The following is an 18,538-nucleotide window of genomic DNA, read 5'->3' on the forward strand; positions in this document are numbered from 1 at the left end:
CATCCATTCCTTATATTGACTGCAGTGATGCAGAGTTTAGTGAACAGGAAGTCAGAGGTCGGGTCAGCAGGTCACACTCACACACACGCGATGGCAACAGTGACAGCGCTTATTGCACAGGGTTTGGTTTGCACCGGACACATCAGCAGGACAGATACTTGGGCAAGTTCAGGCAGAAAGAGTCTCCGCCTCTTTCCCCTGTAAGCCAAGCTGAAAGCCCTGCCCACAGCTATCCCAGCCCCTCCTCTCCAAATCAAAGTGCTAACATTTTTGAGTCATCATTTTTTGGAGGCAGGGTACGTGGGCCGCTTCATAGCGCACTATTGGAAGAATTGGCTGCAAAAAGCCCCATAAACCACCACATAGGCACCAGGAGCCTGACCTCTAGCCCCGCCCCCTCCTCAATTCACAGGACCAGCTCACTAAGCCACACCCAGTATAATGGACACCCCGGGTGGAGCTTTAGTTCAAAAGCAGGACGGGAGGAAAGGGGTGGACTTTTTAGTAGCTGCTCGCCCAATTATGAATCGTTCTGCAAACAAGTCCCAGAACGCCGTTAGCCAGTTAGAAAGAAACACGCGCATCTTGAATCAGCCCCACCCTCCTGTTCTCTCCCGTTCTGAGAGAATGGCCATGTTGGAGCGCCGAATGCTGGCCAACGGCCTCACTCCTCCTGGCAAGGCTAATCTCAAGCCAAGCTCCCCGCACCGACGCTTCGGGGCTGTGCAGATGATTGATGGCTCCACCAGTAGTGGCACAGACACTAGCGACTCTGAGGAGGCGGAGTCTACTGGCTCCTGCAGCCAGTCGCTAGGGTTTGAAAACAAAGCCGCCCGTAGTTCGTCCCCCCTACCCAGAAACAAGTACTCCTTCGGAAGCTTGCAGCTGGACGATCTTGATGATGAAGGAGGGTGTGTGAACCTCAGTGATGAGGAAGGGATGCAAGTGTTTAACTGCTAGCATGCTAGCATGAAAACTTCATTGTGGTGTGCTTCTCGGCCATGCCACTCTGAGTTTTCTTTTCCTATAACCTGAGACGGCCTTAGCTGTGTGACAAGGTGGATATGCTTCCCTTTCTTAAGGCAAAACTCTGTACAGTTCTGCTGTAAGTGATTGTATCCAGCCTCTGTATTGAGCAAGAGGGGACTTTTGTTGTGCCAAGTACTGCACAGAACACTAATAACTCACAGTTCTGATGCTGCAATAATCTGGAATAATTCAGAAGCTCAGAGTGATTTCAGGATCTCTGGGTTGGAAACATGCAAGGAGCCATAACAGGTAGATGTAACCATGATTTTGCCAAGTAAGATGTGTTCCTAGATTCACATCCTTGTTGGTCCTGGAGCAACTTTCCTGTCGACCAATCAGATGTTTGGGTTAGGTTTAGTCTTAGAGTTAAATCTGGGGCTTCAACAGCAATGTCAACTCATCATTCCACCCTGGCTTTTAAGGGGTGTTAATGGTGAGGCTGTAATATGAAAGAGTTTGAGGGAGAACAGTTTATGGGGCCTTCATGCTTCGCCTTTATGAGGAACACTCTTCATAAATCATTACTTTTGACATTTAGACTTTTTAATAATGTTAGGAAATAGAACTTGGATCTTACATTTGAAATGATTGTTGTACTTTTAGAACTCTGGTCCTCGAGATCCACTTTCCTGCAAAGTTTAGCTCCAACCCTGATCAAACTCAACTGCCTGTAGCTTCCTAGTAATCCTGAAGACCTTGATTACCTTGTTTAGGTGCGTTTAATTAGGGTTGGAGCTAAACTCTGCAGGAAAGTGGATCTCAGGGGCCAGAGTTTCCCACCCCTGTCATAGAAGCATGTGTAGCAAACTTAGTATTCTCTCAGAGTTGGGATTCTCAACTCTGGCCCTCAAGGTCCACCTTCCTGCAGAGTTTTGCTCCAACCTTAATCAAACACACACAAACAAGCTATTCAAGACCTTCAATATTACTAGAAAGTTGTCGGCAGGTGAGTTTGATCAGGGTTGGAGCTAAACTCTGCAGGAAAGTGGATCTCAGGGGCCAGAGTTTCCCACCCCTGTCATAGAAGCATGTGTAGCAAACTTAGTATTCTCTCAGAGTTGGGATTCTCAACTCTGGCCCTCAAGGTCCACCTTCCTGCAGAGTTTTGCTCCAACCTTAATCAAACACACACAAACAAGCTATTCAAGACCTTCAGTATTACTAGAAAGTTGTCGGCAGGTGAGTTTGATCAGGGTTGGAGCTAAACTCTGCAGGAAAGTGGATCTCAGGGGCTAGAGTTGCCCACCCCTGTCATAGAAGCATGTGTAGCAATCTTCTCAACTCTGGCCCTCGAGGTCCACCTTCCTGCAGAGTTTTGCTCCAGCCTTAATCAAACACACATGAACAAGCTAATCAAGATCTCCAGGACTACTAGAAAGTTATAGGCAGGGGAGTTTGATTAAGGTTGGAGCTAAACTCTGCAGGAAAGTGGAGCCTGAGGGCAAGAGTTGAGAACCCTTGGTGTAGAGCAGCGGTACCCAACCTTGCTCCTGCAGACTACCTTCCTGCAGACTTCAGTTCCAACCCAGCTCCAACACACCTGCCTGTTATTTTCAAATAATCCTAAACACCCTGATTAGCTGATACAGATAAGTTTGATTAAGGTTGGAGCTAAACTCTGCAGGAAAGTGGATCTCGAGGGCCAGAGTTGAGAACCCCTGGTGTAGAGCAGCGGTACCCAACCTTGCTCCTGCAGACTACCTTCCTGCAGACTTCAGTTCCAACCTAGCTAGGTGTGTTTGATTGGGGTTGGAGCTGAACTCTGCAGTATGGTAGCCCTCCAGGAGCAGGGATGGCTACCCCTGGTGTAGAGCTTCATCTTCATTAATATTCTTAACCATCAATTTGCCATTTGTACATGTGTGCTGGCATTCGCAGTTGATCTTCAATGAATCATTTAAAGGACAGTGTGATTTTTGAAGCTTCTCTCATCCTGAGCTTTGGCAAAAGAGCTTTATATCATGATCTTCATTGTGTGGCTCATTTCTCGTTCTGCCTGAGCCTGGTAAATATCTCTGTTTACTGCGAGAAACCAGCAGATTCAGAGACTGGACATTTTTAATGGTATCTTATTAAATCCTGCATGATTTTTAATTAGGTAGATTTAAATGTAAGCATTTTGAATATAAGGGTTTTTTGTCCTGTTGTGTCAGAATTGTGATGAATGTATTTGTCAGTAAGAGATTTCAGGTGATGAAATTCTGTCATTATATAAGCTACTCACCTTCATGTATGACTTTTATTTTCTTCCATGGAACTCAAAGGGAAAAATTCTGAAGAATGTTCGCACTGCTCTGTTAGAATACAACAGAAGTATACAGTTAATTGGTCACATTTGGCCATATGGATTTGGAAAGACATGAGGGTGAGTAAGCAATGACAAAACTTTCATCTTTGGGTGAACTGTCCCTTTAAAGGGTTAGTTCACCCAAAAATGACATTTCTGTCATTAATTACTCACCCTCATGTCTTTCCAAACCCGCATTCATTTTCGGAACACAAATTAAGATATTTTTGATGAAATCCGAGTGTTTCTGGCCTCTGGCCCTTTTATTGGCCAGCTCCTGCGTCAGCATCACATGCATGCATCTTGCTGCTCATGTGTATAGCGAACTGAACCAGCGCTCATACGTAAACACGGAAGCCTGCACTTCGTTTACTATGTGATCAGCATAGGAGAATGACAGGGAAGAGAAGAAATTGTTAAATAAAGTCTTTTTTTTTTTTTTTTGCCCACAAAAAGTATTGTCTTCGATTCATAATATTAAGGTTGAACCACTGTAGTCACATGGACTGTTTTAACAATGTCTTTACTACCTTTCTGGACCTCAAAAGGTGCAATGACGTTGCTGCCTACTGTATGTGTGGTTCAGAAACCCTCAGATTTTATCAAAAATATCTTAATTTGTGTTCTGAAGATGAACGAACGACATGAGGGTGAGTACTTAATGACAGAAATTTCATTTTTGGGTGAACTAACCCTTTAAGCTGTGTGATGGTTCGGTCTCTAGAGAGAAAGTGTCTGCGTCTCACTGTGTTTCACTCTCCTTCCCTCCCTGAGCACCTCTACCTTACCTTGCCCATGGGTTTAACTTTTATCCTTGAGCAGGGATTAGAAAGGCCATTTCATTTAGGTTTTTACTGATATTTTAACAGAAATTGCATACCTGCTGTAGAGTTTTTTTCCAAAAATTCAAGGAAAAAACTATGAAAATATGACAATGCCACCTAGCACAAGTGTTTCTAATCCCTGCCTGATTTCTCACTCAGCTTTGATATCACTGCGCTATTGGCTGATATTCACCATTGTTTTATACCTGTTTTTTTTCTGAAACAGCTTGAGCTTGTCATCCTTGTCATTTATGATCAATAAATGCTTATGTTTTCTGCTGGCATTTAAAATGGAATGAATGAATCTTTGTAACTACTGGTGTTTTTAAATGCTGGGCTGCATGCTCTCCCTTCCTGTGGCTGTTCTGTTCTATTTCGATGAAAGCTGAAAAGCAGTGCATTCTGGAAAATTTTCACACATGAAAATTTGAATATCCTTTTGTACGTTTGTGACATGACTGATCTTCTTTTGTTTGTTCACACAATGATCAAATTATACACCAGGATTGTTTTCAAATGATTCCATCAGCTTCATGGCCTGAGAAAAATCACGCCACCTGCTGTTGATTTGTGTGAATGACATGTTGATGATCTTTCTCACACAATGGCTATGTTCAGAATGGAACACAAGCATACTGCGTGCTGCACATTGTACACTTCTTACTATTTAGAAAAATAGTATATGAAACATGAAGTATGTGAACTATGCAACACACATTTACATACTGCTGACACATACCGTACCCTAACAATTAGACATGTTTAATCCAGAGAGTTATCATGTAGGAAAAAAATAATAATTTTGCGTAAAAATATCTTACATTTTGACAGTCTGATCAAATAATCAGTCAACAAAAAGATGAGAGAATGGACATACTGCATACAATAACCATGCTGCAACAATTATGTTAGTATGTTAGATGCTATTCTGAACATAGCCGTTCCCTCTCCTCCTCTGTCTCATTCAGCACTGTTCAAGCTTATTCTCTGTTCTGATGTTTCCTGCCTGTTTCTTCTCAATGACCTTTGGTTCTGCTGCTCTTTATGAACCACATAGACTTTTTAACAATGTATTTTGTGCACTAGTGTCAATAAAGTTACAGTTGGCCTTTTAAGACTCAGCAATTGTTTTTTAAGCTTATGAAGCTAATATTTGTCATAATCCCACCCCCTCACACCCCAGCCTCCTCCTCCTGCTGTCTGTGGCTGCACAACGCATGTCTCGCTCTCTGTCAGCACATGTATGTATATGAAGTGCAGTATACATGCATTAGTTCACGTTTGATGTACGTGTATGTATGGTGCAGTGTGCGTTGTTTATGTTGTTTGAATGGTTTACATGGATGAGTTTGTGTTGTATGTACACTAGTTACAACTTTGGACATGTTCCGTATTATTAGAAAATGTTTCATATGTTCAAGAAATCAAAAGTATGAAATAACACAAATGGAAATATAGCAATAATGTAGTGACCAAAATGTGAAACAAACCAAAACTCTCTTATATTTGAGCGTCTTCTTCCAGCTCTGTTCACTCTGCACAGTCACTCAACTTTTAAAAAGTGCACTTTGTAAAAACAAATTAAACTTTTTCTTTAAAGTACATTTTAAAGCATTATATTTTAACAGTCTTTTGTCGTGCTTTAAAGAAGTACACTTATTTTGTTGTGTTGACTAACATACTAAAGCTCATGTAAAGTACTTGATTATTACATTTAAAGTTTATATATTTGAACCCTTTAACTGACATCTCAACCGTACGGTAGAGTTTTATATCTTTTAGATAAAAACATACATTTTGTATATATATATGTCCAATAATAAGAATTTTAAGAAAAAATATTTTTTCTTCTAGGGGTGAAATTTAAAGGGTTATATTATACATTATATATTTACAAAACTGCAACTTTTATGTCTCACAGACAATAGAATTTTGAAATTACATATAAAGATGAATTTAAGTCCTACTTATGTTAAAAAAGCACTCTATTTCAGCTGATAGCATTTAATATAAATTTTACCCTCAGGTGCTCTTCGCGTGTCGGTCAAAATGACCATTTTTTTTATTTCAATGAAATGAATGTACTATATTTTAGTTCAATAATGTTTTTTTTTTATTTAATATTTTGTATTTTTTAGGGGATTTTATGGTACTAAATTATATTTACGCTGTAGTTATAATCCATTTATTCACTTTTTGAGCATAGACCTGAAAATGAAATTTCCAACTTAAAGTGTCATAAATTTTGAATGCTTTAGAGCACAGACTTAATTAGAAAATTAAAAAGTTACAGAATTTACAAACGTTTATTGTTATGAAAAATGCACAAAAATACTATTTTCAATTTTTATATGAACTATATATTTTCAAAAACATTTTTGACTTTTCAAGAAAGTCAAAGCCATAAATCTAAACAAGATGTGTTCCAAATTTGAGTTTGATATCTCAAAAAATGAGCTTTCAGTAAGATTTTGTTTGGCTGCAGTACCAAACGCTTCCACTAGATGTCTCCCATTCATTTCCTCATTTTTGACTGCGAGGAGCACAAGTGCGACTATTTTTTTCCGGACCATTTAAACTTTCATAGCAAGTGCCAAAACCTTTACCAAGTTTCGTACCATTTCAATGAAGTAAAAAAATTCTAAAAAAACTAAACAAATTTTTTCAGTCAAAAATGACTGACGAGCAACAGAGGGTTAAACTGTAATACATTTGCTTTTAACATGTGATTTAGTGTCCAAAAACATTCCACTCAGTTCACACTTAAGTATATTTTACAGTGTTCTTGTTACGCGTTATACATGTAGTTACTATAGTAATAACAGTAAAGTATGCATACTTACATGAAACTAACCCTAAACCAAATCTTAAAAGTTTCATTACACTGTAACAAGGACACCTTGAAAGTGTAAGTGCAATTATATTATTTCTGTAGTAAGTACTAAGTTTAAAAGTATGCTAAAGTGTACTTCTTTTCAGAAGTGGGGCCTAACTCATCCATTTCAAACTTTTATTTTGAGAGCTTTAAGCTTGTGAGAAACGTGTCCAAACCTTTGTTTGGTAGTGTATGGCTTCACTCACAGCTGCTTCATTCATCATGACGGCACTGCTCTAAGGAAACACAAGAGGCGGATTTGGGCAAGTACTGAGAGAGAGAGAGAAAAAAAACCCTGTAGGAGTAGAGTTTAGTGGGAAGTGCTCTTCTAGAGGGACCATGGACATAGACATCCACACTCAATTTATTATTTATTTATTTCATTTTTTACCCATTTAGACTAAACTGTCAATGTTTATAACCTTTACCAAGAGTTCTATGACAATACCATGATACAACAATTTTGATAAAAATCATGATTTTGTAAAATCACCATGGTATTCACATGGTACTCCACTCCCATGGTTCATATCCTAAAAAAAACATGGTAATATCATGGTACTTTTTGTTATTGATGCATATTTGTATGCTAAATAAGCACCCATCACATACTGAAACAATCAATATACTGTGAATCTGCCTCAGATCTGTCCTAACGATCTTCATCTGTCTGTCTCTCTCAGAGGTGACGTGTGCTTCGGTCACATTAGTTAATGGTCACGCTGATGACTGTAGAGGAGCGACGCCGTCTCCTCTCATCTCGCCCATGCTGAATGACAGTGGTGCCATACGCACTGATGATGAGGAGGACAACAGGAGGAAGGTGAGATTTGTGTATCAACGCATGTTCATGTCACTGACTCTACAGTCAATAAAGTGTATTTTGATGTGTCATTGGAAAGTGTCATTATATAGTACTGTATGTGTGTTTATATGCACAGTAAAACATGGCCATGACTCAACTGTAGTATAGTTAAGGTCATTTTTCATGAAGTGATATATTGTGCTGATGTTGTGTGTGTTTGTGCAGATCTGTCCAGCTGATAAGGCATATTTCATTGCTAAAGAGCTGCTGAGCACTGAGAGGACGTACCTGAAGGACCTGGAGCTGATCACAGCGGTAAATGATGGACAGACTCTTCATCAGATCTCCACACACACACACACACACATACACACACACACACACACATACACACACACCCATCAGACACTGTGGATCAGGTGTGTGTGATCCTGATAAACCCTATGTTATGAGCAGGGCTGTAGGCAGGGCTTTAAAATCAGCAAGGTCCCAAATTTGAGCTAGTTAGGGTGGTTGGGGGGCATAGTCTCCTGAGAAAATTTTGATTTCTCTGATCTAAATATGTGCATTTTATGATGTTTGAAGGCCATAAATATATTGGATAACAATAGCATTAAAACCATATCAGTAGGCAGTAGATTATTTGTCAATACCTCCATCATCTCCATCACTCTTTCTTTTTCTCTCAGTCTCCTTATCTTGCCCTGTCTCTTCCCCTCCTAAAGCTGAGCTCTGACCGATAGTCTTTTCATGTTCATCTGTTTTCATGTTCATCTGAGTCAACTGATATTTATGTTTTACAAATCATTTTCTTAGACAAGTGAATTTACTGAAGGCTAACAGGAAATCTAAGTTTATTAAGTTCATTCACAATATGTGCACATTTATTATTAATCTAATGCCTAATAAGATGAAAACGGCTTCATTAATGTTTCTTGACCCCTCACATTAGTTATTATGTTACATGAATCATGTAAATTATACAGGCCTGTTTTCAATTTGAAATTAGACAAAAGTTTAGTTTAGCTACTTACATCTTATCTCATACTTTATGGCCATTTTGGTTATTGGTGTTGTGCAATATTCTTCTTGCAGCACTAAAGTAGTGTTAATACTATATTATGCAATTATTTCACAACCTTTATTATATACACCTCGGAAAAATATAGAGGTCCTGACCTCGGTCACATCATAGCTTGTGACAAAATGTCCCCACAATGATGACAATATCAGAAATCCTTGTCCTTGTTTGGACATTTTTGGCCCCCATGAGAAAAACAGGCTTATAAATCACACTAAGTGATGTTTTTTGAAAATGTTTTCTGTGAAAGTTTTCTGTGATGGGTAGAGTTAGGGGTAGAGTTAGGGTTAGGGGAGAGAATATACAGTTTGAACAGTATAAAAACCATTACGTCTATGGAAAGTCCCCATAAAACACAATTTTGTAGGACTTTACCACAGTTTAACTCAGTGGCTTCTCAGCAGAGGGAATCTGCTTACCTTATCAGCTACAGAATTTATTTAAAAAATATTTATAATGTTTGTTACTATATAATAATAAATATTAAAAAACTATATATTTCTGTCTTGAAAGAATTTTTTTATGGAACATTTCAGCTCTGTCCAGTTCATTTGACTGAGTGAGGATATTGGTGATGTGCTTTCATCTTTCATGCTACCTTAATTTATCATACGTCTAATTCATTTTATTAATTATAAAACTGCCTAAAATGTGTCCAGTATGTATGTTAATGAATTACAAACCTGATCTAACCTTACCAGTATCTCACATCAGTGGCAGCACAAGTGTTTTGCAATACAACACTAACACAATAAGTACACTGTAACTAACAATTATTGATTTTAATGTAAGTACATAGTAGTTAAAGACACCTAATATAAAGTAGGACCAAAACAATAGATTGATTATGAACTGCACACTAATAGGAATCACAAATCTATAAACCACGGAATGATATTGTGTTGTAATGTGATTGATGTGTGTGTGTGTGTGTGTGTGTTAGTTTCAGGGAGTGTTGGATAAAGAGGACTGTGTTCCTGACACTCTGAAGACACTGTTGAGCTCCACCTATGAGCCGCTACATTCCCACCACAAACACTTCCTCCAGGAGCTCGAGGAGAGACTATCACTGTGGTGAGAAACACACACACACACACACACACACACACACACACACACACTCACTCTTCTTCCAGGAGCTCGAGGAGAGACTATCACTGTGGTGAGACACACACACACACACCACACACACAGATCTGGTTTAGAGCTAAACTCTGCAGAATCAGGAAACATAATTAGTCTGCAGCCACCTGCTGGTCAAAGCAGACCATTGCTCAGGAACTAAATGTGCACAAGAAGTTGAAGAGATAGTTCTCCCGAAACTGTACATTGGGTCATCATTTACTCACCATCATGTCATTCTGAACCTGACTTCCTTTCTCCTGTTAACCACAAAACAATGTGTTTGTTATGTATTTTAGGGAAGGCCGTTGCAGTATGCAGGATAAGGAAGATTTCCAGCATGTAGGAGACCTGCTGCTGAAAACCATACAGCACCTCAAGGTGTGTGTGTGTGTGTGTTGAGCAGATGCTGTGTTCTCAGTCCTGTTAGTGACAGTGTTGTGTGTTTGTCCTCCTTCAGTCTCTCTCAGCTCAGCTGCAGACGAGCTCAGAGTGTGTGTACGCGCTGGAGAGAGCGTGCGCTGCGTCCCGGCGGCTGGAGCACGTGTGCCGTGAGTTTGAGCTGCAGAAGGTGTGTTACATTCCATTAAACGTCTTTCTTCTGAGTCCTCTACATCGCCTGCTGCACTACAGACAGATCCTGGACAGACTCTGCAAACACCAGCCGCCAACACACACCGACTACAGCCACTGCAGAGGTGAGAGACACGCTTCTGATATAGAGGTTTAATGAAAACAGCGATGAAACATGTTCCCTGAAATTTTAAAATGCCCAAATGTTTGAAGAACAGTGAAAGTACTGTAAATGAGAAGTTCACATCCAGATACCAAGGTGCTAGAAAGTTTTTGAACCCTTACGAGTTTTCTGTATTTCTTTTTAAATTTGACCTATATTGAAGTTATAATAAATAAAATAAACTTAAAATAAAAATGTTTTTAAAATAAAACTATAAAATAAAATAAACATGAAATTAAAAATTCAGTTAAATCCAGAAATAACACGAAAGACATGGTGTATTTTCAATTATTTATACAGAAACTGACAAAACGTTAAAATAATTATAAATTTACACTTAATAAAAGGTGTGATTTAACTAGCATTATTAAATCTCTATTATATATTATATTATATTATATTATATTATATTTGGGGTCTGTAAGATTTTTTTTAAATATTTTTGAAAGAAGTCTTTCATGCTGTAACGAGGAGTCAGACATGGTAGGATCTGTGTGCAGCTTTATTAAACAATTGTAGTCAGACAGGCAGGGCTCAATCACCAGCAATAACAATGTCCAAGACAGAGCAGAATCGTAAACAGGGACAGGCAAAGGGTCAGGGCAGGCGGCAGACAAGGCAGAGTAAATCCAAATATCCAGGCAGAGAATCAACAGGGTAGGCAGCAAACAATCACGATGAGAATAAACAGTCCAAGGTCAAACACAAGAATACAGATCACAAGGAAAACCGCTCAGTAGTGTCAGCCAGGGCAAAACAAGACTTCACAATGGGTGAGAGTGTGAGTGCGTATTTATAGTCCAGGAGATAAGGATCAGGTGTGTGGGTAATTAGGACCAGGTACGGGGTTATGGGAAATGAAGTCCGTGATGGAGTTAGTACTCAGGTGAGGGAGCCCTCAGGTGGTGATCGGAGGGAGCCACAGAGGCCAAATTCGTGACACATGCTCACCCATGCTGCATTTATTTGATTAAAAACACGGTTAAAAACAGTAATATTGTGAAATATTATTACAATGTAAAATAGCTGTTTTCTATGTAAATATACAGTAAACTGTAATGTATTCCTGTGATCAAAGCTGAATTTTCAGCATCATTACTCCAGTCTTCAGTGTCACATGATCCTTCAGAAATCATTCTAATATGATGATTTGATGCTCAAGAAACATTTCTGATTATTATCAATGTTGAAAACAGTTGTTCTGATTAATATTTCTGTGGAAACTGTGATTTTACTGAAAAATAAAAAGTTCAGAAGAGCAACATTTATTTGAAACAGAAATCTTTTGTAACATTATAAATCTTTACTGTCACTTTTGACCAATTTAATCAATCATTACTGAATGAAAATATTCAATTCTTTCAAATAAAAAATTGTACTGACCCCAAACTTCTGAATAGTAATGTGTGTGTATATTTGTGTTCATGTATGTGTTTGTGTGTGTTCTAGCTGCATTGGACGATGTGTGTGAACTGGAGGCTGTGCTTCATCCTGGTCTGGTGGAGATGGAGAACTATCAGAAACTCCTGGAACTTCAGAAGGACGTGACTGGTGTTGAGCGTCTGGCCGCGACGGGACGTCAGCTCATCAGACTGGGCTGCCTCAGCAAGCTCTCTGGGAAAGGCCTTCAACAGCGCATGTTCTTCCTGGTGAGATTTCACTGTACACATACACACATGAAGAAGGTTCCATGAAGAACCTTTTCATCATCCATGGAAACTTTTCATTCCACAAAAGGTTCTTTAGATCATTAAAATGTTCTTCACACTAAGAAAAAAAAAAAAGATCCCTGAAAAGTTCTTTGGGGAACCAAAAATGGTGGTTCTATGGCATCACTGTAAAAAAACCCCACTTTCAGAACCTTCAGAACCAGAAATTAAGATGATTACAATAACTATACAACTAACCCAAGGCCTAATACTACTAGTGTTCATTTGTTAATGAAAACTATGGTGAAAAAGGCTGGTTTTCTCTTAAAATTATACATTTTCTGTCCTGAACTGTTTCACACAACTTAAAGTCTTTTTTTGTTGACTATAATTTTGAGCAATATAATCATAACTATCAATTTGTCCATTATGCAGCATGATGAAAATGTGACAAAGTTCTCATTGACTAAAACTAGACTAGATGTTTAGTCAACTAAAACTAAAAACAGGTTGATTAAATATGATAAAAACTGCATATTTGACACATGACTAAAGGCCCGTTCACACCAAGAAAGATAACCATAGCCACTTTTCCACCGCAGGAGCTTTCCTCAGGAACTTAGGGACTTTGGGGTGATATTTTGTGTGTTTCAACCGCAGGGACCAGGGTCAAAATGAAGTTCCGGGTAAAAATTTCCCCCTCAGAAAGTCCCTGCTCACGAGGAAGTACTTTTCCAAAGTTCAGGAACTTTGGAGGGTGGGACCTGGGCACTGAACATGCTGATTGGTTGACTCCACGCAGCATTTTATTTCAACCACCATTTTTAAAAGTCTGTTGCGGTGGTGCAGTAAGAGTTGTTTGCTATTCGAATCAACAATGGAGTTTGACTGATGGACTGACGACGAGGTTCAGGCTTTATTAAGCCTATATGTGGAGGACGAAATCCAGAGGGGAACTGAAAAGTCGCGCGCAGACCTACGTCACCAGACTTAATCTTCACGGTACTTTAGACCACAATTGAAATGCAGACAGCAACAGGTCTGGGGGGAAAAAGTTCCTTGGACAAATTGTTCTGGGTAATTTCGGTGTAAACAATGATAACGATAAAGATATAGTTCTAAAAATCATTCTAAATATAAAAGAATAGTACTGTCCACACCACGTCTATAACGATAGTGATATAGAGGAACAATATCGTTGGGATCACTTTTAGAACGATTTTTTTCCCCAGCTGTTGAACGATAAAACACGGACAGCCAATCAAAATCCATTCTAATTTAAGGGCTCATGCATTTAAAATGGGAGATGACATTACATAGAAGTTAATCGCTGAGATCCAGAAAAAGCCACCGTTTGACCTTTTCAAGGATACTTTAAAGAAAATACATATATGGAAAACAATCGTTCATACCTTCGAAATAAATGATGAGAAGTATTAACGATGAGATCATTATGCCAGTCTAGCAAACAGTGTAAAATAAAATGACCTCAGGTATCCAGTGCTAGTTTCAAAAACATGGTCTGGCTTCCTTCAAAGTTGCAGTGAAAAAGACTAGGCGTTGTTTTTATTCCACTATATTGACTTTGTCAGCTAAATTCACTGTTAGATTAGATCGATTACACTAGCTATTCACTCGAAACATAGCATGCTGAGGACATCTGCTGGTTAAAGCCTGTAAATGCAACAAGAACAGCGAAAACGTACACACTTTGAAACCGCAGCGCGTGAGCGAATAAACAGACCGTTATATTTTGTTGGTGTGGACGCAAATATAGTTATCGTTATAGTTATCTTAATAGTTATCATTCTTGGTGTGAACGGGTCTTAAGACTAAATTAAAAATATAGCTGACGAAATTAACAGCACCTAACACTAAACTCTTTACGCTCTGATGAACTCTTCTTTCTCTTTCTATGTGGAGCCAGTTCAATGATGTCCTGTTGTACAGCACTCGAGGAATAACTTCAGCCAATCAGTTCACAGTGCACAGACAACTTCCTCTACGCGGCATGACAGTAAGAACTCATCCGTCTTTGTGCTGATGTTATTGATCAGCCATAAGAAACAGACTGTGTGTGTGTTTCTGTGTTCAGATCCGGGAGAGTGAGGATGAGTGGGGCGTCCCGCACTCCTTCACCCTGATGGTGCAGCAGCAGTCACTGGTGGTCGCCGCATGGTAATGCTGAAGAGTCGTTCGCAGTGTCTGTGTGTCATCAAGTGCATTTCCCACTGCTTAACTACTATAGTTCGATGCATCGTTGGAAAAACTAATTAGCTAGTCACAACTGTGAGAGAGCGATTGTGTGTGAATTAATTCTACCTGGCAGCATCTCTCTACTAATAGTGAAGCTGTGGGTTTTAGTTACTAAAAAAATATATGCTAGAACTCTTCAGGTTCTAAGCTATTTTATTGATAAATCACAGAACAGTATTGACAATACATTTCTGCACTACTGAATGATTCTGTATGCACATGATGTGCGCGTGTGTAGTACATGTAGCAGCACAGTTCAGAACAGCGACTAACGTACCTGTACAATAAGCTGTTTAAAACGTGCATTCACCCGATCAATATTGAGCATCCAGATGGTATAATCAAACATATCTTGTGGAGTGCTCTCGGAGTATGCATTTATTTGTCATTAACTGTAGGATATGGAGCGTAAAGGTGGACTTCAAAGATTTTTTTATCCTGTTACGCCCTCTATAGGCCATGACCAGCGACTAGTCGATGCCATGTTTAAAGCGTCATGGCAGAGCGTTAAAGTTGACTAGTCAGTGCAACCCCTACAGAAAAGTAATAAAAACATAAAATAGTCCATGTGACTTCAGTGGTTCAACCTTAATGTTATGAAGCGACGAGAATACTTTTTGTGTGCAAAAACAAAACAAAAATAATGACTTTATTCAACTAATTCGTCTCTCCCCTGTCAGTCTCCTACACTATTTACGTTGCAGAGCTTCCGTGTTTATGTCCGAATGTCAGCTCAGTATTGGCCGACGCTGATCACGTGAGCAGCACGACACATGCGTGTGATGCTGATGCAGGAGCCGGCCAATAATGAGTCAGCGTTTTGACGTAGAACCTGGAAGTGCTGCAACATACAGTACAGTATCTCACAGAAGTGAGTACACCCCTCACATTTTTGTAAATATTTTATTATATCTTTTCATGTGACAACACTGAAGAAATGACTCTTTGCTACAATGTAAAGTAGTGAGTGTACAGCTTGTATAACAGTCTAAATTTGCTGTCCCCTCAAAATAACTCAACACACAGCCATTAATGTCTAAACCGCTGGCCACAAAAGTGAGTACACCCCTAAGTGAAAATGTCCAAATATCGCCCAAAGTGTCAATATTTTGTGTGGCCACCATTATTTTCCAGCACTGCCTTAACACTCTTGGGCATGGAGTTCACCAGAGCTTCACAGGTTGCCACTGGAGTCCTCTTCCACTCCTCCATGACAACATCACGGAGCTGGTGGATGTCAGAGACCTTGCGCTCCTCCACCTTCCGTTTGAGGATGCCCCACAGATGCTCAATAGGGTTTAGGTACCCTCAGCTTCTTTAGCAAGGCAGTGGTCGTCTTGGAGGTGTGTTTGGGGTCGTTATCATGTTGGAATACTGCCCTGCGTCCCAGTCTCCGAAGGGAGGGGATCATACTCTGTTGGCATTCATGGTTCCCTCAATGAACTGTAGCTCCCCAGTGCCGGCAGCACTCATGCAGCCCCAGACCGTGACACTCCCACCACCATGCTTGACTGTAGGCAAGACACACTTGTCTTTGTACTCCTCACCTGGTTGCCGCCACACACGCTTTACACCATCTGAACCAAATAAGTTTATCTTGGTCTCATCAGACCACAGGACATGGTTCCAGTAATCCATGTCCTTAGTCTGCTTGTCTTCAGCAAACTGTTTGCGGGCTTTCTTGTGCATCATCTTTAGAAGAGGCTTCCTTCTGGGACGACAGCCATGCAGACCAATTTGATGCAGTGTGCGGCGTATGGTCTGAGCACTGACAGGCTGACCCCCCACCCCTTCAACCTCTGCAGCAATGCTGGCAGCACTCATACGTCTATTTCCCAAACACAACCTCTGGATATGACGCTGAGCACTTGCACTCAACTTCTTTGGTCGACCATGGCGAGGCCTGTTCTGAGTGGAACCTGTCCTGTTAAACCGCTGTATGGTCTTGGCCACCGTGCTGCAGCTCAGTTTCAGGGTCTTGGCAATCTTCTTATAGCCTACGCCATCTTTATGTAGAGCAACAATTCTTTTTTCAGATCCTCAGAGAGTTCTTTGCCATGAGGTGCCATGTTGAACTTCCAGTGACCAGTATGAGAGAGTGAGAGCGATAACACCAAATTTAACACACCTGCTCCCCATTCACACCTGAGACCTTGTAACACTAACGAGTCACATGACACCGGGGGGAGAAAATGGCTGATTGGGCCCAATTCGGACATTTTTACTTTTGTGGCCAGCGGTTTAGACATTAATTGCTGTGTGTTGAGTTATTTTGAGGGGACAGCAAATTTACACTGTTATACAAGCTGTACACTCACTACTTTACATTGTAGCAAAGTGTCATTTCTTCAGTGTTGTCACATGAAAAGATATAATAAAATATTTACAAAAATGTCAGGGGTGTACTCACTTCTGTGAGATACTGTAAATAGTGTAGGAGACTGACAGGGGAGAGATGAATTTGTTGAACTAAGAGTATTTCATACTAAGAAGAAATGCTTCTAACCACAGGTGGAGAGCTGTAGTTTTAACCACACAACACAACTTTGCGCTGTGAATGGAACTATGGTTTCGGGAAACAGAATTGTTGAACTATACTGGTAACAATGTAACTTGCGACCGTAGTCGGCTAACAATGCTTTTGGGAAATGCACCCCAGTACAGAAATAGAAAGCAAGTCAACTGTGTAGTAATTTTTTTAAATCTCACATCGCATCTGTGCCCATTGTTTACACATTTGTAATTGATCGGTCCAGTACAGTTTCTTCAGTGGATGCAGGAGAGTTAGAGATCCATATTTGATGGATGAATCAAAAAACATTGAGGTTTCTTGTCTCTTGTAGTTCAGAGTCAGAAATGGAGAAATGGATGGAGGATTTAAAGATGGCGGTTGACATGGCTGAAGAGTCTGATGAACCGACCTCTGACCTGCTGACTCCCAGCAAGGATGTCAGTAAGTGACATGATCAGATCACCTATTCTGTACCTTTCCTACTAAATTTAGTTACCATAAAATGGACCCTATTTACTTCAGTAATACACCTTCTTGCTTTCATCAAAATGTAATATTTTGCTCCACGTCTGAATTCACTTTCCTTTCCTTTCAGGATCAAATTCTGTTTCATAAATGTATATTTTTGGTATATATGTCCTTGTGAAAAAGAAGTACATTTAGGATACTTTTAAAAAGAGATTATTAAAACATGATTTAACATGTACTTTAAAGTAAAAGTATTCATTTATTATTTGACCTTATTACAAAGTGCACTTAAAAAGTGTCCTTAAAGGATTAGTCCACTTTCAAATAAACTTTTCCTGATAATTTACTCACCCCCATGTCATCCAAGATGTTCATGTCTTTCTTTCTTCAGTCGAAAAGAAATGAAGGTTTTTGATGAAAACATTCCAGGATTATTCTCCTTATAGTGGACTTCAGTGGTCTCCAAACGGTTGAATGTCAAAATTACAGTTTCAGTGCAGCTTCAAAGGACTTTAAACGATACCAGACGAGGAATAAGGGTCTTATCTAGCGAAACGTTTGGCCATTTTCGAAAAAAAAAAAAATTGTAAATGTATATGCTTTATATAAACAAATGTTCGCCTTCTAAGTGCTTCCGCCAAAACCGCATTTCCGTATTCTCCAAAAAGTTTACACTGCTGTATGTCCTACGCCTTCCCTATTCAACTTACGGAAAAAATGTAACTGGCGCTGCGTTCGTTCCGTAAGTGAAATAGGGAACGTTTATAGAACATACAGCGTAAGCTTTTTGGAGAATACGGAAATGCGGTTTTGGCGGAAGCACTTAGAAGGCGAACATTTGTTTATATAAAGCATATACATTTACAATTTTTTCGAAAATGACCGATCGTTTCG

General features: G+C 39.6%; 1 protein-coding gene across 2 annotated transcripts in view; it reads left to right on the forward strand.

The window, feature by feature from the left end:
* Positions 1–18,538, forward strand: part of LOC127519164 (FERM, ARHGEF and pleckstrin domain-containing protein 1) — a 42,026-nt gene that overhangs the window by 19,498 nt on the left and 3,990 nt on the right. Inside the window, exons 14-22 of one of the 2 annotated variants that reach the window (XM_051906678.1) lie at positions 7,699–7,838; positions 8,046–8,135; positions 9,845–9,975; positions 10,323–10,404; positions 10,484–10,721; positions 12,209–12,408; positions 14,336–14,425; positions 14,504–14,586; positions 17,508–17,617. In XM_051906678.1, the coding sequence (XP_051762638.1) occupies positions 7,699–7,838; positions 8,046–8,135; positions 9,845–9,975; positions 10,323–10,404; positions 10,484–10,721; positions 12,209–12,408; positions 14,336–14,425; positions 14,504–14,586; positions 17,508–17,617 (1,164 nt within the window). Of the gene's footprint in view, positions 1–7,698; positions 7,839–8,045; positions 8,136–9,844; positions 9,976–10,322; positions 10,405–10,483; positions 10,722–12,208; positions 12,409–14,331; positions 14,426–14,503; positions 14,587–17,507; positions 17,618–18,538 lie in introns of those variants that run through there. The other variant, XR_007931739.1, reaches the window with a different exon arrangement.

Source organism: Ctenopharyngodon idella, chromosome 9 (assembly GCF_019924925.1).
Source record: "Ctenopharyngodon idella isolate HZGC_01 chromosome 9, HZGC01, whole genome shotgun sequence".
NCBI classification, from domain to species: domain Eukaryota; kingdom Metazoa; phylum Chordata; class Actinopteri; order Cypriniformes; family Xenocyprididae; genus Ctenopharyngodon; species Ctenopharyngodon idella.